The sequence below is a fragment of the Gossypium hirsutum genome, chromosome D11, assembly GCF_007990345.1.
Source record: "Gossypium hirsutum isolate 1008001.06 chromosome D11, Gossypium_hirsutum_v2.1, whole genome shotgun sequence".
Classification (NCBI taxonomy): Eukaryota; Viridiplantae; Streptophyta; class Magnoliopsida; order Malvales; family Malvaceae; genus Gossypium; species Gossypium hirsutum.
The window spans coordinates 68701541-68726083 of record NC_053447.1 but is presented as its reverse complement, the minus strand read 5'-3'; the positions used below and the strand labels follow the sequence as shown (position 1 = coordinate 68726083).

The 24543-nt window shown below is 34.7% G+C and overlaps 4 protein-coding genes and 1 pseudogene across 4 annotated transcripts; 3 read left to right on the top strand and 2 right to left on the bottom strand.

The window, feature by feature from the left end:
• Positions 1–1495: 1495 nt before the first annotated feature.
• Positions 1496–6805, bottom strand: LOC107955013 (TMV resistance protein N). The gene is made up of 6 exons (XM_041105023.1): positions 6176–6805; positions 4851–5952; positions 4446–4486; positions 3563–3803; positions 2510–3448; positions 1496–2414 (listed from the first exon to the last, which is right to left on the bottom strand). The coding sequence occupies exons 1-6, from the start codon at positions 6661–6663 to the stop codon at positions 1689–1691; spliced, it is 3537 nt and encodes a 1178-aa protein (XP_040960957.1). The 5' UTR covers positions 6664–6805; the 3' UTR covers positions 1496–1688.
• Positions 6806–9764: 2959 nt separating this feature from the next.
• LOC121223291 (L-type lectin-domain containing receptor kinase V.9-like) lies at positions 9765–11716 on the top strand (annotated as a pseudogene).
• A 3068-nt stretch (positions 11717–14784) lies between these two features.
• On the top strand, positions 14785–17476 carry LOC121223290 (uncharacterized). Its single transcript, XM_041104450.1, has 5 exons — positions 14785–15057; positions 16683–16786; positions 16881–17032; positions 17098–17418; positions 17466–17476. The coding sequence occupies exons 1-5, from the start codon at positions 14785–14787 to the stop codon at positions 17474–17476; spliced, it is 861 nt and encodes a 286-aa protein (XP_040960384.1).
• Positions 17477–17545: 69 nt separating this feature from the next.
• LOC121223289 (disease resistance protein RUN1-like) lies at positions 17546–18523 on the bottom strand. The gene has a single exon (XM_041104449.1). The coding sequence runs from the start codon at positions 18521–18523 to the stop codon at positions 17546–17548; it is 978 nt and encodes a 325-aa protein (XP_040960383.1).
• A 1475-nt stretch (positions 18524–19998) lies between these two features.
• Positions 19999–21093, top strand: LOC121223288 (L-type lectin-domain containing receptor kinase V.9). Its single transcript, XM_041104447.1, has one exon. It carries the CDS (start codon positions 19999–20001, stop codon positions 21091–21093), a length of 1095 nt encoding a protein of 364 aa, XP_040960381.1.
• Positions 21094–24543: the final 3450 nt, after the last annotated feature.

The following is a 24543-nucleotide window of genomic DNA, read 5'->3' as shown; positions in this document are numbered from 1 at the left end:
GTTTAAATGATACTTTGTTAGCCCTTTTAAGTACTATTAAGCCCATACAAACTACAAAATGAAGCTATTTAAATACTAAAGAAGCAGGCACTGAATCACACCTAAACACATTTTCACAATTTACTTTAAATTACATAAACCTAAATTTAATAAAATTAATATTTTAATTTATATTTAGGGCATTGATAATGCATATTTTTAAATATTTTCAATGAACCAAATAATGTTTTAATTTTTATCATAATAGGCTCAGGGGCAAAATCAGAAAAAATTTTTAGGGGGTCGAAATTAAATTATAATTTTTGCGATAGAAAAAAAATGCTATTTCACCATTTTAATAGATTATATTTTTTAGGAAAGACCAAAGTACAATTATACCTTTACTAATTTAAAACTTTAAAAATTTTAAAGGAGCCATATGAACAAATCTTTATCTTAAAGGGGCCGAAACTTTTGCCAGCCCCTAATTTCACCACTGTATAGGCTCTTAATTTGTAAACACCTACATCTCTCTAATGTTTTTTTTCAAGGATAATAAATTGCTAGATAAAATTCATAAAGATATTAGTGAAATATGAAGCACTAAAGGTTTTTGACTTTTTTTATTGAATCTTTGAACATAACAAAAATATATATATATTAATAATAGAAATCGATAAGTGTGTATATATATTTTCTTACTTTTTTTTTTATTGTTGATGATTATACATTCAATCATTTTTGTAGCTTAAAAATAATTAAGAATATAAAATAATTAGAGGATAAAATACACAGGATGAAAGTATTAGGGAGGTCACTCTATTATAGGGATAGGATTAAATTATTCCATTTACTATAAGGGCTAGTTAATATATTGTTATGGTTTTATAAAATATTAATTATCACATTAATCAGTACTAATTAGGCATTGTAAGAGTTATTTAAATGCTAAAAGACTTGCTTGTTTAATTATTAATTATTGTTTATTTAATGTGGTGCTCATGGACTGGATTAGGTAGAGTTCGGGTCAAGCCTAAGCATGATAGGGTCATATTTTATGTTTGCTCAAACTTGGCCCAACCCTAAATATGAGCTTAAAATTTTACCCAAACCCGTCTATTTTTGCGAAAGATTAACCCATGTCCATTTTAGATCCGCCTGTACTATTTTTTATTTTTTAAAATATTTATATTATATTATTTTAATATTTAATAATTTTATATATTTTTTGAAATTTTTTATAGTTACCTTAACATTATTTTAATGTTTACATTAGAATAGTATTATATATTTAGTATAGGTTTATTTTTTTAATGTGTTCTAAATTACAAAATATAAAGTATTATGAACTTAAAAATTAGCCGAGCTGAGCCGGATTCAAGCTCGAGCCCGACCTATATTTTAGATAGACTTCAATTTTTTGTCCAAGTCTATTTTTGAAATTGTACACATTTCTATTACGTTAAAAGGAATGATTAAAATTGTAAAAGGTATTTAAAAAAAAAACTATGTTATCAACATTTGGGATAGGTATAGAATATAAGTATGAATAAAAATTTTAAATTTTTTTAGTATATAAAAGGGATTATATCTCATACACATTACAAATAAGTCTTGAGTGCTTACTACAAATGAACTAAAAGATGTAAATAAGGTATATATGTAAAAAAGAATTAATCGAACAAGGTTGGTTCAGTAGTTTACCAAAGTTAATGCTTCTTCTCCGATTGGCCCATTATAAAATTGAAAAATTTTTGCATCCGTCTTGGTTGTGGCCCTTCTCCCTCTGCTTCCTCGTAGATATTACGTTTTCGTTTTACGTGAGAAGTGCTACCTAGCGATTCATTGTTGTGAGCAGAGTGTTGGAGGATGTGTTCAAAATTTGAAGAAGATTGAGTGCTATGACACTGCAACTCTTTGTTTTCTTCCAAATCTTTCTCATACACTATTCTAACACCGCACTTCTTCGCCTTAAAACTGTAGTTACCTGCAAAAGATATCTGAAGCTCATCGCATTCTTGATCCGAGCAATCTGCTGTTAGTAAATTCTTGGGTTCACATTTATCCTCCAAGGAAGATGGATATAGTTCATCACGAGACCAATAATTAAGAAAAAGGTGGTCCTTCTTTATGGGTTGGACATATTCCTGACCTAAAGAAATTATACTCGAATGGACCGCTCGATAATTTTTGCAGCCAGATTGTCCTGCAATTTTACTTTGGATATTAGCTTTACAGCCGAAAATCTTATCACCAGAAGCACTATCATTGACAAAAATGCAGCACACAGCGACTCCAATCCATTGACTGTCATTCTGAATATTGAGAGGCAGAGGTATTTCAATTAAAGGGCCACCTCTCTGTTGCCTGAACCATTCTGGGATTTCATTTCCAGGTATAATAACAAAAAACCTTTTTCTTGAATTTGCAAATGCCTGCAGAGTAAAACACCAGTAGTTCAGTAATGAAAATCATAAAATTTCAAGTATGAGATTCTATAAGGTAAAAGAAAAGAGACATATTAACTGACCTTAAGATGTTTTTTTAGCAATGTTAATGCATTGTTGTTCTCCGCCAAATTGTAGCAGTTAATGGCTGTAATGTAAGCAGAATCCGATAAATTGCATACTTTTGATGGACTTGCAACTACTTCAAGTGAAGAACAACCATCTATCCACACATCTTCTGTACTTGTTGGTAGCTCAGGCAACGATTTAAGCATCTTGCAATCTGACAATCTAATATAATTAAGCTTGGAAAGTCGAATAATAGATGCAGGTATGCTGATGAAATTGTTACCCTTAAGATCAAGGAATTTCAAAGAGGATAAACCAGAAATATCACTAGGAATATCTCCTTCACAAAGACTGCAGTCCCTTAGATTCAACTCTCTTAATGAAGACAAACCTGACAATGAAGGTAACATCGGAGCCATGGAATTTGTCCTTCCTCTTCGGATTAACTTGAAAAGAGAAGGAAGATTTTGCTGTAACTTTGATGATCTTTTGCATCCATTGAAAGACAGAACTTTAAGATTTTTAAATTGAAAAATGAAGGATGGTGGTTCTGTTATGGCTGTTTCACTCAAGTCGAGATTTTCCAAAAACTTCGCTTGCTGCAAATTCTCCGATAAATTTTCAACTCTATAACAACCGGAAAGATCTAAAGTTTTTAGACGTTCCATTTTCCCATCAATCTCCGGAAACCTTACAAGACTTGAGCAACCCGAAAGAATTAATGTTTCAAGAGATTCCATTCCAATTTTGGTGGGAAGACTCTTAAGACTTTTGCAATCTCTTAAATTCAAAACTTTAAGGCTCTTAAGTACTGCGATTGATGGATGAACATCCACTAATTTGGTACAACCTTCCAATATTAGAACTTCAAGATTTGATGCCGTTGTGAAGTCTGGTGTCTTGATCAGGTTTTGGGACCCTTCAAGGTTCATCATTTTCAACTTACACAAGGGCTGTTGAAGATCACAATAAATTAGAAACAAATGAGAAAACATTACCTTAATCAAAGTTTAATCATTTATATTAAAATAAGCTAAAATACAAGGATGAGATGAGTTAATTCTTACTCTATTTCCCTTCCATAGTTGTTGAATGTGACTATATGGTAAAAGAAGTGCGACAAGGTTGTCCGGTTGGAAGCTTGAAGGCAACGATCTTAAAGGGTATCCTTTCCAATCTAAAAGCCGTAACTCATTAGAAAGAAATTTGATATCATCACATTCTGATAGGCAAAGCACTCTGAGCAATCTCAATTTTTTCATCTTTGAGAATGCATGAACACTTAAGTTGAGCATTTTGCTCGATTCCCTAATAATCATGAGCAAAACAAAAATGAGCTTTAGGATATACAAAAACATTCAATATCTAAAAGCTATGTTGCATCTGCATTGTTTTATTAAGTACCTGTATTCGATAATTATATCTAATGCATATCCGAATATAAGTGTTAAGATATGATCCTTTAAAACCTCTTTAAATACATGAAAAAACTTTTTTCTTTTTTAAATTGAACATGCCCATATAAATAACTTATTTATAACTAATAGTCACATCCACATAAAATTACCTAATCCTAAAAAAAATTTAATTAATATTTTGATTTATATTTGGTAATGCATAATTCTATACAAGTTAATGAATCAAACAATAGCACATAATTAAAAATGAAACATTTTCATTAAAAAAAAAACCCCTTTTGAAGACATGTTATAATCTAATCCACTTATATACAGTATTAGTGCATAAATAGATACCATTAATATCTCAAAATGTCAAACATGTTCTCTATTCATTATTTTGAAAGAGCATTACGTTGTTAGATAAATTTCATAATTAAACACTGACATATTGAGCGTATAAGATTTTGCTAGAGTTTCTAATTATATTTTAAAAAGAATAAAATAATTGTTTACAATATACATAGATATAAGTTTATGTGTGTCTTCTTACCTTTTATTATCGATAATCATGCCTTCAATTATTTCTGTAGCCTAAAACAATCAAAAATAAAAAATAAGAAAATAAAAATAAATAATGCATAATGTAGGATAAAACTTTTGAAAATTTACATTTTTATTTAACATTATTATACTCAAAATATAATAAATAAAACATTTTAAACAAAGTAAAATAGTTTCTAATCAGGGTAATGCAATGCAATGAAATTAAATATTTATTTTTACAAGTTGTTAATATTTGTAAACATCAACCATACCTTATCTCAAGAAGTACCAAATATCATTTTTGAAGGACTGCTGTATCAACTAATTAGACTAAGCTTTGAATTTATATCATATATTGATTAGAATTTTATACAAAAAAGAAATAATATGTAGCTTTTGTTGAATGACTTACTGTGTTTTTTGTTAGGATATGATGGACGTCCATTTCTTCCCACAATCTGCAACGCTTTCCAGGTTCGTCAACACATTTTTCTCTAACAATTTTTCTTCCCATTTCTTGCAACAAGTCATGCATCTTCAAATATTTGTTGTGTTTGTCGATTTTTACCAGAGATTTTTTAATGAGAACATCAATTCCAATATCTGGAAAAAACTCACAACCATCCAATACTTTGATTACAAAATCTTTCTTCTCCCCATTGAAGAAGCATGCTATATCTAGAAATATATTCTTCTCCCTTTCTTCTAGTCCATCAAAGCTGATTCGAAGTTTATCGAGAATTTCTTTATTAGAATCCCTTTTAAGTCTTTTAATCGCACTCCTCCATTGAGTTGCATCTCTAACGCACAAAAAGGAACCCAAAACTTCAAGAGCTAAAGGGAGCCCACAAGCATAATCTATGACATGTTCAGAAAGCTCAATGAAATCATCATTCGGCACTATATCACTATGGAAAGCTTTCAGATTGAAAAGTTGAAGCGCATCTTTGGGATTCAGTGTTGTGGGCATATACACATCATCAACTGGGCAACATCGAAGCAAATGTTCGTCTCTTGTTGTTACAATGATTCTACTCCCTAATCCGAACCAATCATGCCTTCCAACCAAGCATTTTAGGTGTTGCATGTTATCAACATTATCAAGAACAACAAGAACCTTTTTATGAGATAACCTATGGCTAATTATGGTACTCCCTTCATGGACATCGAAAAAGTTGAAGCATTCACCATGAAAGATCTGTGAAAGAAGTTGTTTCTGTAAAGAAACTAGTCCGCATTTGTCTGAAACTTCTCGAATATCAGCAAGAAAGCTTTTACCTTCAAAATGAGGTGACATTTGATCATAAGCAACTCTTGCGAGTGTTGTTTTACCGATGCCACCCATTCCACAAATCCCTATAATGCGGACATCATCTTCCCCAATGTTTATTTTCAAATATAAATCCTCCAAGGGTACAGTCATTCCAACCAAGTTACTATGAGTAATTGAATATGTCTGACATAGTTTTGCTGATATCTTCTTAACAATGTCTCTAATAAATTCTGATTCATGCCTACAAAGAAAGAAAATCTGATTTTTTGAATAAAATTTTGTTGATATCTTTCAGATGCACTTTCTTTTTCAATGAATCATGAAACATAATATAGTTTGGAAGCAAAGAACCAAGAATAAGAAAGAAAGATCTGTTGCGGAACCAGAATACAAAATTTGCTCTTTTATTGAAATATGACACTTCTCAATTAAACTAGAGAAGAGAAAAGAAAAGAAAGAATTACCTGTTATTTAAATGCCATCCCTTGATGTTTGCCACTTGAGTCAAAGCATTTCGCCACCTTTGGATCTTGTCTCTATCTTCCTTGTATCTCTCTTCGTGTTTGGCAAAGGCCTCCTCAGCTTTCTCTTTCTGTTTTCTTAAATCGGATGGATCCACATTGTAGAAAATTGGAAATACCTTATGTCCCATGTCGTTTTTTTGCTTAACAATCTCAGCAAGCTCCTCCAAGCACCAACTTGAAAAGGCATAAGTTTGTGAAAAAACGATTACCGAGCACCATGATTGCTGAATTGCTGTAAAGAGTTCTGGCGCGATCTCTTCGCCGACCTCCAGCTTTGAATCATCCCTGAAAGTGACGATCCCACTCCTACTTAGAGCATCATAGAGATGATCGGTAAAGTTGTTGCGGGTATCTTCACCTCTAAAACTCAAGAAAACATCATATTTCTTTCTAGAAATGGACGAAGAAGTTGAAGGTAATGACAACATGAGGATGCATGAGAAGAGAAGAATATGTCAATCTGGTGTTCAAAATCAGAAAATAGATCGCCCAATACCCACAAAGAAACTATAGAAAAAGTAAGTATATGAGCATAGGGGCGGAAATTAGGGGTCAAAGATGAGCTATGGATGTGTTCTTTCCAGGAAGGTGAGAGTTGGCAAAGTGGATGCTAGTTTAATTATAAGTAATAATTAAAAATGTTGGACGGTTTGTATTTTACGTATTTAATTATAAGATTATGACAATAATAATTAGAATATAATTTTAAAGCATGTGACTATCAGTTTGAATACACTCTGCACACTGTAGGTTGTTTAGTATATTAGCATGTGACCATCAGTTTGAATACACTCCATACTGTCTCCTTCAATTCTAAATGACTTTTATGTATTATTTTCCTCAAACCCAAATTAATTCATAATCATTTAAAAATTTCATAATCCATAATAATTAAACTTAAAAAGTTTAAGTTTCATATATATCTAAAATTATTTAAATTTGAGTTGATTTTAACTATGGTATAAAAACTTAACTCAAGTTCAAATAAAAAATAACTCAAATTTATATTGAATTAAAAAAATACTTAAAACTTGAATTGAGAGATCTATTTTTTATTACACCTTATATTGCTCGGGAAAAATAAAGGAGTTAGTGGGAATGAGTGATCAAGCCAATAACAACTTTGTATAATATGGGGAATTATAAATATATATTAGAGAATAGATTGTACGAAATTATAATTTCATATAATCCTTATCCCTTTCTAATAGGAGAATCACAAATTAGATTTTTATCCTTGATTTTCATCTTTTTCATACAGAGTTTTTTTTACTTAAACAATTTTTTTCATAATTTGATTCAAATGTGAAAGCATCCGAAAGTTTTTAAGTTAATATAATGTTTAAAACTTCTCCTAACCTATCCCAACCATAAAAAAAAGGAAGATAAACGCTTTGCTCAAATAATTTTAAAAGATTAAATTGTACACATATCACATTTAATATATAAGTTGATCTAAGTTGTGGTAATCTTAAATAAAACTATTAACCATATAAAGATATATATATTTTAACCATCATATCTAATACTTGTATTATGAGTAAAGATATCTAAAATGATTATTTTATGTGTAAAAAAAGAATTAATAGGACAAGGGTGGTTAAGTAGTTTACCACAGTTAAATGTTATTTTTTGCATCTATATTTTTTAAAAATATTTAATATATGTATTTAAAAATACTTACATATATCAAATAGATCACACTGAATAAATTCTAAATATAATATATCCATCAATTATATAAGATACTCGTCAATAAAGGATATTGCTTGTTCCACTTTATCATTGAAACGGTGTGCACCGGCCGGTACGACCAGAACCGATGCAGAACCGACCACCATGATTCTACCTGCTGAACAACTAGGTATTCAGGCATAGTGCTGGAGAGGTGTCAGTTGAGTCAACTTTTGCATTGTTGGCTGTCATGTTTATTCTGATAGCTGCGTTGGGAATCCCCTACAGGTTTTTGGGATTTATAGTAGATTAGATGAGTAATAGAAGAAGCTATTAATATTATTTTGCAGATTGGATCAGTATGTCATTGCTAAGTTTGCTGAAAGTTTTGAATTGGTAGCAAGAACCCTGGCAGAGAATGCTGGACTGAATCCAATGGATATCATTTCTAAGTTGTATGAAAAGCATGCATCTGGAAATGCACTGTGTTGCGTGTAGATCAGGTAATTTAGTAAACGCTGAAAGCTTGAAAATGAAAATTGCACTTAAAATAGTTTGCTGATGGGATTAGGTTCTCATGCAATGCCGTTGATTCAATGTTTGCAGATTATGATGGCGAAACCAGCTGGAGGTCCAGCGAGGAGAGATCAACCTACAGGAATGGACGGGGACTAAGTCTTGCACGGTATGATTGATTTCCTATCTCCTGTATCTCACCACCCATGTTCGGACTTTGTTTAGGCGTCTATTTTATTTTTAGATGCTAAAACACTTGAGCTTGAAAGAATTTTGCATGTGATTTTAGAGTTTTTACTGTGTTTTTAATGTATTACCGTAACCTATATTAATGTAATCATTAAGAATGCATCAACGCTCAAATTAATCTTTTTATTCAATTTCCTAATAATTATGGGCAAAACAAAAATCAGCTTCAAAATATACAAAATCATTCAATACATTAAAGATGATGCGCTATTGCGCTTCAATACTGTTATTTTAAGTACTCTATAGGCTTATTATCTCTTTTGGCCCCTGCACTTTCAATTACATATTGTCATATGTCAAAAGTAAAAAAATACTTGAAAACTAAAAAAACTCATTAAAATCCAAAAAAAATATTAAAACTTAGAAAATTATAAAAACTAAGAAAAAAATTACAGAATTAAATGAAATTACAGAATTACCAATTAATTAATTAATATATGTGTTTTTAAGTGTGGAAATCCTGGGCTCATGATTGGAAGTGTGTTTACTAAATACTAGTGTAATGGTTTGCAAGTAAAAGTCAAATATGTTACTATCATATATGACAAATTCTTTGCAAGTAAAAGTCAAACATTTTACTATCATGTTTAGTATCTTAAACATTTTTTGTAAGTAATTTTTTATTGTTTTAACTAAAATTGTAGAAAAACAGTTAATTATCTAAATAGGGTGAAGGAAAGCAAGAATTAAATGATTTTTTTTTACTGAAATGGTAAATTTCATTGCGTTTCAAGCTTTTTTATTGAAAGGAAAGGAAAGCAAGAATTATAATCATAAGTTTTTTTATTAATTTTTTAAATACATATATTAGAGGTAAAGAGTTGTCACGATATTTAGAGTGTTTCATTATCAAAAGAGATCATCACGTTTACCAAATAATCTCATCTTATCGTCTTAAAAGGAGAGCAATTTCCTTACTACTGACAGGTAAAATCCCGGAAATTTCTTTGAGGTCTTAATCAAATCGATTAAGACAATGGTGTTTTGGTTTCTTTTTATTTATATTGGACTGATGGTGCAGAATAACTTGCTTACACAACAAAACTTACTAGAGCCCATAATCACTATTTCTGTAATTTTGTGTGTAATAATGTCTTGCTTGATCATGCTTGTGCTGCTGCTTTTCCTTCTGAACCTTGCATCTTCAGATATCAACGAGGGTCAGTTTAGTTTCTATCGGCTGCTTAAACTGACTAACTCTACAAGCCTAATAACAGGTCACATATTCCACGAGATTCCAATCCAATTCAAGAACTCCAAAAATGGTACTGTTTTCTCCTTTTCTACCACATTCATTTTTACAATTAGACCGGAACACGGCCATGGAATGGCCTTTGTAATCTCGCCAAAGAAAGAAATTCCCGCAGCTTCTGCCGTCCAGTATCTTGGTCTTTTCAATGAAACAAATAACGGTGACAGCTCAAATCATATTGTTGCGGTTGAGCTGGATACAGTTAAAAGCCTTAACGTTAATGATACTGATGACAACCATGTTGGCATCGATATCAATAGCGTAAACTCGGTGAAATCTGCTTCTGCGGGGTATTACACTGATGAAGGTGAGTTCATAAATGTCAGACTTGTAAACGGAGACCCAATGCAAATATGGATAGAATACAACGGGGTTGAGAAGCGACTCAATGTTACGTTGTATCCCATCGATCTACCAAGGCCAAAAACCCCACTTATATCCTACAAAAAGGATCTGTCTCCTTATATGTATGACTCTATGTATGTCGGCTTCTCGTCGTCCACCGGTTCTGTTTCAGCTACTTCATCCTCACACTACCTATTAGCTTGGAGTTTCAAGATGAATGGCTCAGCTGATGAGCTAGACTTGTCTCGCCTTCCAAAGATTCCACGACATGATAACGGAGGAATCAAGCAATTGAAGAAGATTTTGGCTATCACCCTTTCTTTCACAGGTCTCACTTTAGTCCTCGTATTGGTTTTCGGGTTTGTGTTGATCTCAAGGAAGAAGAGATTCATGGAGATTCTCGAGGATTGGGAGGTTCAGTTCGGGCCTCATAGATTCTCTTATAAAGATCTATTCAAAGCAACAAAGGGGTTTAAAAAAAGGAAGTTCTAGGGAGAGGTGGATTTGGTAGGGTGTATAAGGGTGTTTTACCCTCTTCCAACATACAAATTGCCGTCAAAAGGATCTCTCATGATTCAAGGCAAGGTATGAGAGAATTCGTGGCTCAGATTGCAACCATCGGTCGCCTCAGGCATCCGAATTTGGTTCGACTTCTCGGTTATTGCAAGCGCAGGCACGAGTTGCTTTTGGTTTATGACTACATGCCTAACGGAAGCCTTGACAAGTTTCTTTACTACCAACCTAATAGCATCCTTAATTGGACACAAAGGTTTAAGATCATCAAGGACGTAGCTTCCGCGTTGTTCTATCTGCACCAGCAATGGGTGCAAGTTATCATTCACAGAGATATCAAGCCTGCCAATGTGCTGATAGACGGTGAAATGAACGCCCGACTAGGAGATTTCGGGATGGCAAAGCTATGCGACCTTGGAAATGATCCTCAAACCTCTCATGTAGCAGGCACGCTCGGTTACATGGCTCCTGAGCTCGCAAGAACCGGGAAAGCAAACACAAGCACTGATATATATGCTTTTGGAATATTCATGCTTGAAGTTGCATGTGGTAGAAAGCCGATCGAACCACAAACGGCACCAGAGGAAGCATTTCTTGCTGACTGGATAAAGGATTGCTGGGATAAAGGAGACATTTTGGCGACTATTGATAAGAGGTTGGGGAAGAGATTTGTGGGACAACAAGCGGAGTTGGTGTTGAAGCTTGGGTTGCTTTGCTCACACCCGGTGACAGGGGCTAGGCCTAGCATGTCCAGCGTTATATCGTATTTGGACGGTGTTGCTTCATTGCCCGATGACTTCAGCTCTGTTATCAAAGTTCGAGAATTCCCAGCAGTATCAAATGATGTGGGCGCTCCTAATGAGTTGACAGCCGCGAGAAACACCGTTCCTTCAATAACAATTACAGAAGCATTTGTTTCTCACGGTAGGTGAAGTGGAAAAATGTCGGGGTTTTCTTTAAAAATTATGATTGTAAAATTAAATAAAAATTTAAAGCCTTCCGAATCGAGTAATAGGGTTTTGTATATATATTTAAGCATCATAAGTAGCATAGTGTGGCTGTTCATGCCAATATCATTTAGGAATATATTTTAAAGGCTTCTGAATCGAGTAATAGGGTTTTGTATTAAAAGATTAAAATATTCTCGATAACTTATTTAATTACATAATGACATTTTCATAATTTCGTTAGCTGAATTGTTGTCCGATTGATTTGGACGCCAACTCAATCAGGAGCTTAAATTATAAGATATAGATATAAACAATTGATGGAGGTAGGTGTGTATAATAAAATTAAAATGTTTAGAGTTATCAAGATAAAACTTTAGTTGAGTGGTAAATTAAATGTTTTATTATGCATCTAATTTTCTTTATACGTGTGATGCTCGGGTTGATTGTTTATATTAATTAAAATGTTTTTTTTTTAATTTTTATAAATAATATTAGGGAAAATTTTAAAAAATATTAATTTTCTTTAAATTGCTACGACTATTAGTGATAATATAAGGCAAAATTTTAAAAACTTTGGTGTAGAGCTATGAAAAATAAAAAGATAATATAAATATTAGTAATATTATGAAAATCATAGTTTTGGAATGTTAAATCAAGGAACAGATTGAATTAATTGAAATCTACATAGTAAGGACTTCAATATAAAAAATAAAAATTCCATTAGGATCTAAAAAACAATTTAATTAAAATACAATTAATCGATGCTTTGTTTAATCACTACATTAGAAAACCTTGAGTAAAAATTTTAGAGTTTTTAGAACATGCACTAAATCTATAACAATAAAATTATATACTTCATTTGTCTTTCTCCATATACTCTTCTACCCATCCAAATTCTTTTAAATCAAATTCTAAACTCTGCCAATCTAGACTTCTGACTTCTTCCTAAATACATCGATACCAGAAACCATTGGATGGGGTTGGGACGTCATTCTTAGCCTTGCCTTGATCTCTTCTTAAAGCTAAGTTCCCTTTTGCTTGTTGCTTCCTCTCTCTTTATCATTCCGGTGGACAAAGTGTAGCAAACAACTAACTACAATATTTTGATTTATATCAGAGGCAACATATTATTGAAAAATCCCTTAAAAAATAAATCACCCAAAAATCACCCTAGGTTTTGGTATAATGACACTCATTGCAATTAGCATGAAGAGAGCATGAGAGGCTCTTTGATAGTGTCGCGACCAGGATGACAGGCCATTGGTTTCAACTTCATCTTTTGGCTTGAAGTTGCAACCTCGAGGGCTTTGAATCGTGACTTTGAAGCTCAATGTCGCGACACCCTATGCTTAGTGTTACAATCTCCACAACAAACTACTCCATGTTGAATTTTGGTGAAGTTCAACTTTCTCAAGGTGATAAAAGGTCAATGTCGTGACACACAAGCACTTGTGTTGCGTCCTCCACAACAATTGAGTTCCTCCTTGATGTTTAGCCTCAATCACCTCCCTACACAAGCTCAAATTAATTATTAGACCTCTAATGACATAGTTTTATCAATTTGGGTTTCAAAAGTGATAAAATGTGATAAAAGCTAGCATTGAAACTAAAAGCTAAAAATCGATAAAAAAACATAAAAAAACTCTTAAACTACTTGAGAACAAGCTCGTTAAATATACAGGAGAGCCTAATTTACAATTTCAAATTACAATACATCATGCTTCACCACTCTACAATTACATACAAGGATTGTCATTGTTTTATAGGGTGGGGGTATACCTAGGTTCTGGTCGCACCTCAATCGGTCCTTGTCGAACTCCAACATCCTGAGAGGCAACAACTTACAGATCAATTGCAAGAGATGGATGGGATGTGGCAAGTGAGGATTGGAATGTGGTCAGGAAATGCAAAGGTATTCAATGAATAAGACATTTTCTTTGAATTCATTTTAAGGGACATTTGTTAGTGAATGAGGAGAGAGCTTGATGACATGTGACAACTGACACTAGTTACTCAAGATGTGAGCAGGTTGAGGCAACCATACAAGTTTTGAGGGATTTTTCTTTTGCTAAGAATGTTTGGAATAATCTTGTTCCAAATGACCTTAGCAGGTTTTTGCATATTAAGGATTAACTTGTTTGGAATTTAAAGAATATTGGGCAGATTGATGTTGAGGGAGTAGACTGGTCGTCTTTGTTTCCTATTATTTGTTATTATTTTTGGAAGTGTCGTAATGCTTTTGTGTTTAAAGATGCAAGTAACAGCAATGGGGACGTTGTTATGTCTAGTCTATCTTGGGTTAAAAGTTCAACTCACATAGGGTCTTATAATATTTTTGTTACAATGATCTCCAGAGCTGCAAAGCAATGGTGACATCCCAAGGAAGGTTGGGTTCAGATTAATTCGAATGAGACAACCAACATTAATATTGGTGCCACGGTGATTGAAGGGGTTCTAAGGGATGTGAATTCAAATTGGATTTTACCTCGTACCATGCCTCATGATTTGTTGAAAATTGTTGAACATGGACTGCAATGCAACAATAGGCCAAGAAGCAGACCAGCAACTACAGCAAACCAAAATTCGAGCAGGTCCAGAAGTAGCTTTGCTCTTTTGTTTATTTTTGATTATTTTGTAATGCTATCAAAGCTTGAATGTAACTAGACCTTAGAGTTGTTAGGATTTGAATTTGACAGATGTAATGGCTGAATAATTCAGCTATTTAATTTGTATTGTTTTGCATTCCAACTTGCTAAAACTGATGGGAGCAGTTACATATGTTAGGTATCTGTCATACTATTTTTGTAACACCTATATTTTCAAAGTTTCAATGAGAAAATAGGTGCTTCATCGGTTACTTGCTGTTCCTAGTCTTTCAATTTTGTTTCATTCTGTTTTGCTTGCTGTTTTGTGAGCTTATGCTCAGAAAATTTCATTTTGTCTTGTTTTCTTGCTGCCATTGATCCAACAAATGGTAATCAGAGCCTCCTATCTTTGAGGACCTCTGTTGTTTAAGTTTAGTTTTCAAAGCAAAGTCAGTTTTAGCAAGCATGAGTTTTGCTCCTCCTCCACCACCAGTTTTTGCTGGAGATAACTACCACATTTGGGTAGTCAAGATGAGGACATATCTTCAAGCACTTGACCTCTGGAGTGCAGTTGAAAGTGATGTTGAGCCACCACCACTAAGAGCAAATCCTACCATTGCTCAGATCAGGCAACATGGTGAGGAACGAGCCAAGAAGCACAAAGCCATGGCCTGTCTACAGAATGGTGTGTCTGATGTTATCTTCACTCGCATCATGGCCTGTGGCACTCCTGTTAGAGTATGCCCAAAGATCAATCATGAGATGGTTGTAATAACATACTTGATTTATCATGTTTATTAATATAAGGCGTTACCATTATTATTTCAGTTTCTTTTCTGTGTATATAAATAAACTGTTTTATAATAATGTCCTGAGAATAATATGATTATTCTTAAAAGTTCCTTAGTCAAGTATTATTGTTGGATAGGACAACGATAATGCATTAAGACTAACGTGTAGTTGATTGATGATAATGAGTTGTCATTGATATGGAATGTCAGAATCATTACATGAATATGTGTGTTAGAGAACAACATATTGGACTGACCCGTTATGAGTATGTTTCTTGGATTATTATGTAATTGTCAAGACATTACTCATAATGATTAATATTTATATGATCCTCAGACTTGAGATCATCATAATCCCAACATCGTGAGTTGTATATTTTGATACAGTCAAACGTACACCGTAACTGGTTGTTCTATAAAGACTGATGTTGGATATACCACAATCTATGTAGAGGGATATGGTTGGTCGATATAGGATAAGTCCCTCCTACATAATGGGAGTAATATCTTAGGCCACTTGATTAAGTAAGACTAGAAATGCATGGCCATGCTCAAATAAGTTGATATTAGATGTCATACTTATTTGTATATCGTAGTCTGCTTAAGAGATCAAGGAACATGGAATGGACAATGCAAGTGTGACTATTCCATGACTTGTGTCCAATCCAGAGATAAAGGACTTAAGGATTATTGCATAAAAGGTTAATCATAAAAAGGTTATGTCGAATCATGATCTCTTGTGACTTAGGTAGCAATGATGCATTGCTAGATGCCACTCATTGTTCGTAGCATTAGAATCGTTCTAGTGTTACTGCTAACGTTACAAGAACCTACAAGGTCACACCCTATAGTTGAAATGAACGGAATATACCATAGTTGGTATTGTTTTTGGGGTCGCTTGAATTAAATTAATTATAGAATTAATTTAACTCGGTAATCAAATTTCCAACACATTATGTACAAGGTTGTTGTACGTATAGTGAGGACATGAATTTGGTTAGCATAAGAATTCAAATAAATATATGGTTTACCGAACTTATATTATAATTAATGTAATTATAATTTTTGGTTTAAAATATTATCATATTTATTTAATTCTTAAAAACCCTAAAAAACAAAAGGATATAAATAATCACGTTTTTCTTTGTTTGAGTCTAGCAGCCGCATAAGAAAAGTAACTCTCAAAATTATTTTGGGGATTCCTTCCGTTCGTAGTCAACTGGGTGGATTACGTAGAGACCGGGATCACGATAGATTGCGGTTTTGGTTCGACAGCAGATCAGACTACTTGTTGTTGAGGTGTTGCTGTCTACTCTGAATAAACATTAGGTAAATTCGTAACCTTGATCACCCCGATTCATTCCTCACACATGGATCCATGGTTAGGGTCGCCGATTTTAATTTTTTTCGCTGCGCCGTAGGGGTGCAAGCGATCTAGCAACTCCTAAACAGGCATGGGACAGGCTGAAAGAGGAATTTATGGGATCGGATAAGACCAGGTAGCAACAAGTTATTAACCTGAGGAGGGAGTTTGAAAACTTAAAAATGAGGGAGTCAGAAACTATTAAACAGTATTCTGATAGAATAATGGATACTGTCAATAATATAAGACTCCTAGGAGAGAATTTTAGTGACAGTAGAGTGGTTGAGAAGGTGATTACCACTCTTCCAGAGAGGTTTGAATAAAAAATCTCCTCACTGGAGGACTCGAGGGATCTTACAACCATTTCATTGTCTGAATTGGTTAATTCTCTTTATGCACTCGAACAGAGGAGAGCTAGCAGATAGGAGGAGAATCTTGAAGAAGCTTTTCAAGCAAGAGCCAGAGAAGGTTCTAGCTCAAATTAGAGAGCTAAGAAACCTTGGTTTGAAAGAAAGGACAAATCAAGAAGAGAAACAAATAGAGATGCAGGCGGGAGGAGGTTTCCACCATGCATTCACTGCAAGAAGATTAATCACCTAGAGAAATTTTGCTGGACCAAACCAGATATACAGTGCAAAAGTTGTAAGCAGTATGGCCATCATGAGAAAATTTGTAGGAACCATGAGAAGACACAAGCACAACCAGTACAAGCCAAGACTGCTGAGGATGTGCAAGCTCAGGAGGAGCATGTGTTCACTGCTTCATGTTTTGCAGTCAACAGCAAATGTAGCTGGCTTGTGGATAGTGGTTGCTCACACCACATGGCTGCTGATGAGAGCTTGTTCAAGGATCTTGACAAGAGCTATATCTTGAAAGTCAGGATTGGCAATGGCAACTTGATTGAAGCAAAGGGGAGAGGTAATGTTGTGATCAACACTGGATCAGGTAACAAAATTATCTCAGATGTGCTTTATGTACCTGAAATTCATCAGAACCTGCTTAGTGTAGGCCAGTTAGTCAAGAAAGGCTATTCTCTAGTTTTCAAGAATAATTCATGTGTTATAAGTGATGCTCATGGTAGAGAGATAGTCTCAGCACCTATGGTAGAGAGATAGTCTCTAGTTTTTGTTAGGATATGATGGACGTCTGTTTCTTCCCACAATCTGCAACGCTTTCCAGGTTCATCAACACATTTTTCTCTAACAATTTTTCTTCCCATTTCTTGCAACAAGTCATGCATCTTCAAATATTTGTTGTGTTTATCGATTTTTACCAGAGATTTTTTAATGAGAACATCAATTCCAATATCTGGAAAAAACTCACAACCATCCAATACTTTGATTACAAAATCTTTCTTCTCCCCATTGAAAAAGCATGCTATATCTAGAAAAATATTCTTCTCCCTTTCTTCTAGTCCATCAAAGCTGATTCGAAGTTTATCGAGAATTTCTTTATTAGAATCTCTTTTAAGTCTTTTAATCGCGCTCCTCCATTGAGTTGCATCTCTACCGCACAAAAAGAAACCCAAAACTTCAAGAGCTAAAGGGAGCCCACTAGCATAATCTATGACATGTTCAGAAAGCTCAATGAAATCATCCTTCGGCACTATATCACTATGGAAAGCTTTCAAATTGAAAAGTTGAAGCGCATCTTTGAGATTCAGTGTTGTGGGCATATACACATCATCAACTCGGCAACATCGAAGCAAATGTTCGTCTCTTGTTGTTACAATGATTCTACTCCCTAATCCGAACCAATCATGCCTTCCAACCAAGCATTTTAGGTGTTGCATGTTATCAACATTATCAAGAACAACAAGAACCTTTTTGTGAGATAACCTATGGCTAATTATGGTACTCCCTTCATGGACATCGAAAAAGTTGAAGCATTCACCATGAAAGATCTGTGAAAGAAGTTGTTTCTGTAAAGAAACTAGTCCGCATTTGTCTGAAACTTCTCGAATATCAGCAAGAAAGCTTTTACCTTCAAAATGAGGTGACATTTGATCATAAGCAACTCTTGCGAGTGTTGTTTTACCGATGCCACCCATTCCACTATAAATATTTACATAGTATTTATATTCCTATATATTCTATTTTATGTGATATAAATTGCATAATATGTGAAAATTAAAATAAAAATATATTACAAAAAGTATAATGCGGGTTGAGCTAAGCTTTGACTTTAAATATTGGAGTTCAAACTTGGTCCATATTTTAAATGGTTCTAATATTTGCAAACTCATTTTGGAGCCTTATGGTATTATCTAATCCCTTTCATATTTTAAGTGAACCTTTAAACTTTAATTTAACCTTATAATTTATGTTAATAAATCCTTGTATTTCTTTGATTTAATAATGTTAACCGGACGTGACAAGTTAATTAAGATACAAGTTATGAAGCGAAATATTTTGTCTATTTGACTGTTAAATTTTTAAATGGATTTATGGCCAACATTATTTTTTTTGAGTATTTTAATTTTTTTTAAATAACAATACTCCAATTTAGTGTATAATTTTAAGGCGATATATAATTATTTAACAATGTTGATCCAATTATTACATGTGTTAATTTTTTTACTAGTAATATTGAGGTCAATACTTTCACCTTAAAATTGATTCTTGATCAATACCCTTTTCAATTATGAGTTGAATTTGGTTCCACGACGTTACGTTAAATCAAATGCAAGTAATTGGGTGAAATAGTTTGGTCAGAATTTAATTAAAAGGAGGTAATGTTAATTAGTAATGTTTACAATAATGAAGTGATTGAGTGTAAATAGTCTTGAGATTCATTTAAGTTTTTATATTATGATCTGACATACAAGCCAGTATATTTTTAATCATCTTTTAGTAATTATGGTTTAAATTAAATGAAATTACAGAATTATCAATTAATAAATTAATATAAGTGTGGAAATCCTGGGCTCATGATTGAAAGTGTGTTTACTAAATACTAGTGTAATGGTTTGCAAGTAAAAGTCAAATATGTTACTATCATATATGACAAATTCTTTGCACGCTTAGTATCTTAAACATTGTTTGTAAGTAATTTTTTATTGTTTTAACTAAAATTGTAGAAAAACAGTTAATTATCTAAATAGGGTGAAGGAAAGCAAGAATTAAATGATTTTTTTTACTGAAATGGTAAATTTCATTGCGTTTCAAGTTTTTTATTGAAAGGAAAGGAAAGCAAGAATTATAATCATTAAGTTTTTTTTATTAATTTTTTAAATACATATATTAGAGGTAAAGAGTTGTCACGATATTTAGAGTGTTTCATTATCAAAAGAGATCATCACGTTTAACAAATAATCTCATCTTATCGTCTTAAAAGGAGAGCAATTTCCTTACTACTGACAGGTAAAATCCCGGAAATTTCTTTGAGGTCTTAATCAAATCGATTAAGACAATGGTGTTTTGGTTTCTTTTTATTTATATTGGACTGATGGTGCAGAATAACTTGCTTACACAACAAAACTTACTACAGCCCATAATCACTATTGCTGTAATTTTGTGTGTAATAATGTCTTGTTTGATCATGCTTGTGCTGCTGCTTTTCCTTCTGAACCTTGCATCGTCAGATATCAACCTGGGTCAGTTTAGTTTCAATGGTCACTTGGATGTAGAAGGAGGAGCAGAGGTAGATTCTAGTGGGCTGCTTAAACTGACTAACTCTACAAGCCTAATAACAGGTCACATATTCTACGAGAATCCAATCCAATTCAAGAACTCCAAAAATGGTAGTGTTTTCTCCTTTTCTACCACATTCATTTTTGCAATTAGACCGGAATACGGCGGCCATGGAATGGCCTTTGTAATCTCGCCAAACAATGAAATTCCCGCAGCTTCTGCCGTCCAGTATCTTGGTCTTTTCAATGAAACAAATAACGGTGACAGCTCAAATCATATTGTTGCGGTTGAGCTGGATACAGTTCAAAGCTTTGACCTCAATGACATTGATAACAACCATGTTGGCATCGATATCAATAGCGTAAACTCGGTGAAATCTGCTCCTGCGGGGTATCACACTGATGAAGGTGAGTTCATCAATGTCACGCTTGTAAGCGGAGACCCAATGCAAATATGGATAGAATACAACGAGGTTGAGAAGCGACTCAATGTTACGTTGTATCCCATCAATCTACCAAGGCCAAAAACCCCACTTATATCCTACAAAAAGGATCTGTCTCCTTATATGCATGACTCTATGTATGTCGGCTTCTCGTCGTCCACCGGTTCTGTTCCAGCTACTTCATCCTCACACTACATATTGGCTTGGAGTTTCAAGATGAATGGCTCAACTGATGAGCTAGACTTGTTTCGCCTTCCAAAGATTCCACGACATGATAACGGAGGAATCAAGCAATTGAAGAAGATTTTGGCTATCACCCTTTCTTTCACAGGTCTCACTTTAGTCCTCGTATTGGTTTTCGGGTTTGTGTTGATCTCAAGGAAGAAGAGATTCATGGAGATTCTCGAGGATTGGGAGGTTCAGTTCGGGCCTCATAGATTCTCTTATAAAGATCTATTCAAAGCAACAAAGGGGTTTAAAAAAAAGGAAGTTCTAGGGAGAGGTGGATTTGGTAGGGTGTATATGTTGAAAAGTCAACAAAGGTAGGAAGCAACTTGTTAAAAAGGTTGAGCAAGTTGCACCGAATGTTGAAAAGTTGAATGGGATAATTGCAATTTTGGTCCCTAATTTTTTAGGCCATTTGCAAGTTAGTCCCTGAACCTCAACTATAAATAGGCCTTTTCATTTTTCATTTCAACCATCCCAACCAATCTTTCTCTCTTAGTTTTCTCTCTTCTCCCATTTGAGAATTCTTAAGGAATTCTATTTGTTTGTAATACTTTGGAGATAGTAAAGTTATCATCTGGTGTTAGTGCCCGAGGATGTAGGTATAATTTACCGAACCTCGTTAAATCTCTTGTGTTCTTTCTTGTCCTATTTTTCTTTCAATATTTGAGGGTATAATAGTAGTATTTAATTGTGCTATTAAATTACTATAGAAGGGATATTCTGTCTAAGGAAAGACTTGGTATTTAAGAGATCCATGTGATCCACCTCTCTTCCCTGGGAATTGAACTTTGTGTGATTTTTTAGTACAATAATTTACACGCTTCCGACCCTATTGGAACAACAAGTGGTATCAAGAGCCGAAGGTTAATCGTAGTATGCTCTGTGGTTGCAGTTTAAACTGATCTTCCACATCAGAAAAGATTTCCTTAGGTATATTGAAAGATTATGGAGAAAACGGTCGGTGTAGGAGCTTCAACATCGTCCATGTGGACAAGACCGACAATTGCAAATGCAAGATTGGCCGTGGAGATCTTTGATGGCACGGGCCATTTTGGTATGTGGCAAAGTGAGGTTCTAGATGCCCTTTTTCAGCAGGGTCTAGACATTGCCATTGATGAAGAGAAACCAGATGATGTACAGGAGAAAGATTGGAAGGCGATCAATCGATTGGCATGTGGCACAATTCGATCATGCCTTTCTCGAGAGCAGAGGTATGCTTTTTCAAAGGAGACTTCTGCAAATAAGTTGTGGGTGGCACTTGAAGAAAATTTTTTAAAGAAAAACAGTCAAAATAAGCTCCACTTGAAGAAAAGACTGTTTCGCTTCACATACGTCCCAAGTACCACAATGAATGATCACATCACCAAATTTAATCAGTTAGTCACTGATTTGCTGAATATGGATGAGACATTCAAAGATGAAGATTTGGCTTTGATGCTGTTGGGGTCACTTCCTGAGGAGTTTGAGTTCCTAGAAACTACTCTACTTCATGGCAGGAGTGATATATCTCTGAGCGAAGTCTGTGCGGCCTTATACAGTTATGAACAAAGAAAGAAGGACAAACAGAAAAACTCAATCAGAGATACAGAAGCTTTAGTAGTCCGAGGTCGTTCATACACTCGGAAGAAAACTCAAAAGGGGAGATCAAAGTCAAAGTCCAGACTCGGGAAAGATGAATGTGCCTTTTGTCATGAGAAAGGCCACTGGAAGAAAAATTGTCCAAAGCTGAAGAGTAAGGGAAAAGCTGCTGTAGATGCTTGTGTTGCAAAGCATGATACCAGTGACTCTGAACTATCACTAGTTGCATCATCATCGTCGTTCCACTCAGATGAGTGGATATTGGATTCGGGTTGTACCTATCATATGTCCCCTAACCGGGAGTGGTTCTCTGATTTAGTAGAACTAAATGGAGGAGTTGTTTATATGGGCAATGACAATGCCTGTAAAACTGTTGGGATAGGTTCAATCCAATTAAAGAATCAAGATGGATCAACCAGAGTTCTGACTGATGTTCGGTACGTGCCCAGTTTGAAGAAAAATCTCATCTCATTGGGAGCCTTGGAATCCAATGGTTCAGTTGTTACTATGAGAGATGGGGTTTTAAAAGTGACATCTGGCGCACTTGTGATATTGAAGGGCATCAGGAAAAATAACTTGTATTACTACCAAGGTAGTACAGTTATTGGAGCAGTCGCTGCAGCTTCCGGTAACAAAGAATTGGACTCAATGCAGTTGTGGCATATGAAGTTGGGACATGCCAGCGAAAAATCCTTGCAAATTCTGGCAAAGCAAGGATTGTTGAAAGGTGCAAAGGCTTGCAAATTAAAATTTTGTGAGCACTGTGTTCTGGGAAAGCAAAAGAGAGTGAAATTCGGCACTGCTATCCATAATACAAAAGGTATTTTGGAATATATTCACTCAGATGTGTGGGGGCCTTCCAAAACACCTTCGTTGGGAGGAAAACACTACTTTGTTACTTTTGTTGATGACTTTTCCAGAAGAGTTTGGGTGTATACCATGAAAACTAAAGATGAAGTGCTTGGAGTTTTTCTTAAATGGAAAACTATGATCGAAAACCAGACTGGCAAGAAAATCAAGCGGCTTAGGACGGACAATGGAGGGGAATATAAAAGTGATCCGTTCTTCGATGTGTGCCAAGAGTATGGTATTGTTCGACACTTCACAGTTAGGGATACACCACAACAGAATGGAGTGGCAGAGCGTATGAATCGAACATTGCTGGAGAAAGTTCGATGTATGTTGTCCAATGCTGGGTTGGGCAAGTAATTTTGGGCTGAGGCTGTGACATACGCTGGCCATCTTGTTAATCGTTTGCCATCATCTGCATTAGAAAGAAAAACTCCTATGGAGGTATGGTCTGGAAAACCGGCTACAGATTATGATTCCTTACATGTGTTTGGATCCACTGCATATTACCATGTGAAGGAGTCAAAGTTAGATCCGAGGGCAAAGAAAGCTCTCTTTATGGGAATCACTTCTGGAGTGAAGGGATTTCGTCTTTGGTGCTTAAGCACAAAGAAAATGATCTGTAGCAGAGATGTTACCTTTGATGAATCTGCCACATTGAAAAAGGTAGCAGATAAAGATATTCAGACGAGCAATACTCCACAGCAGGTGGAGTGTACTCCAAAACAGGTGGAGTTTGAGCAGATGGGGATTTGCCCAGTTAATAAGTCTAATTCTCCAGCCACAATGGAGGAATTAGAGGTTGAAGAGGTTCTGACCCAAGAACCACTAAGTACACCAGAACCAGTTGCAGTTGCAAGGCCACGGAGAGAAATTCGTAAACCTGCTCGATTTACTGATATGGTGGCCTACGCCCTTCCCGTTGTTGATGATATTCCTATCACTTATCAAGAAGCAATGCAAAGCTTAGAAAGTGATAAATGGAAAAGCACCTTGGATGAAGAAATGCAGTCTCTCCGGAAGAACAATACTTGGGAGTTGGCGCAATTACCGAAAGATAAAAGGGCAATCGGATGCAAGTGGGTATTCGCAAAGAAAGATGGATCTCCTAGCAAGAAGGATATTCGCTACAAGGCAAGATTGGTAGCTAAAGGCTACGCTCAGAAGGAGGGAATTGACTACAATGATGTATTTTCCCCTGTTGTGAAGCATTCCTCCATTAGAATTTTGTTGGCCTTGGTAGCACAGTTGAATTTGGAGCTAGCTCAACTTGATGTTAAGACGGCTTTCTTGCATGGTGAGTTAGAAGAGGAGATCTATATGACTCAGCCAGAAGGATAC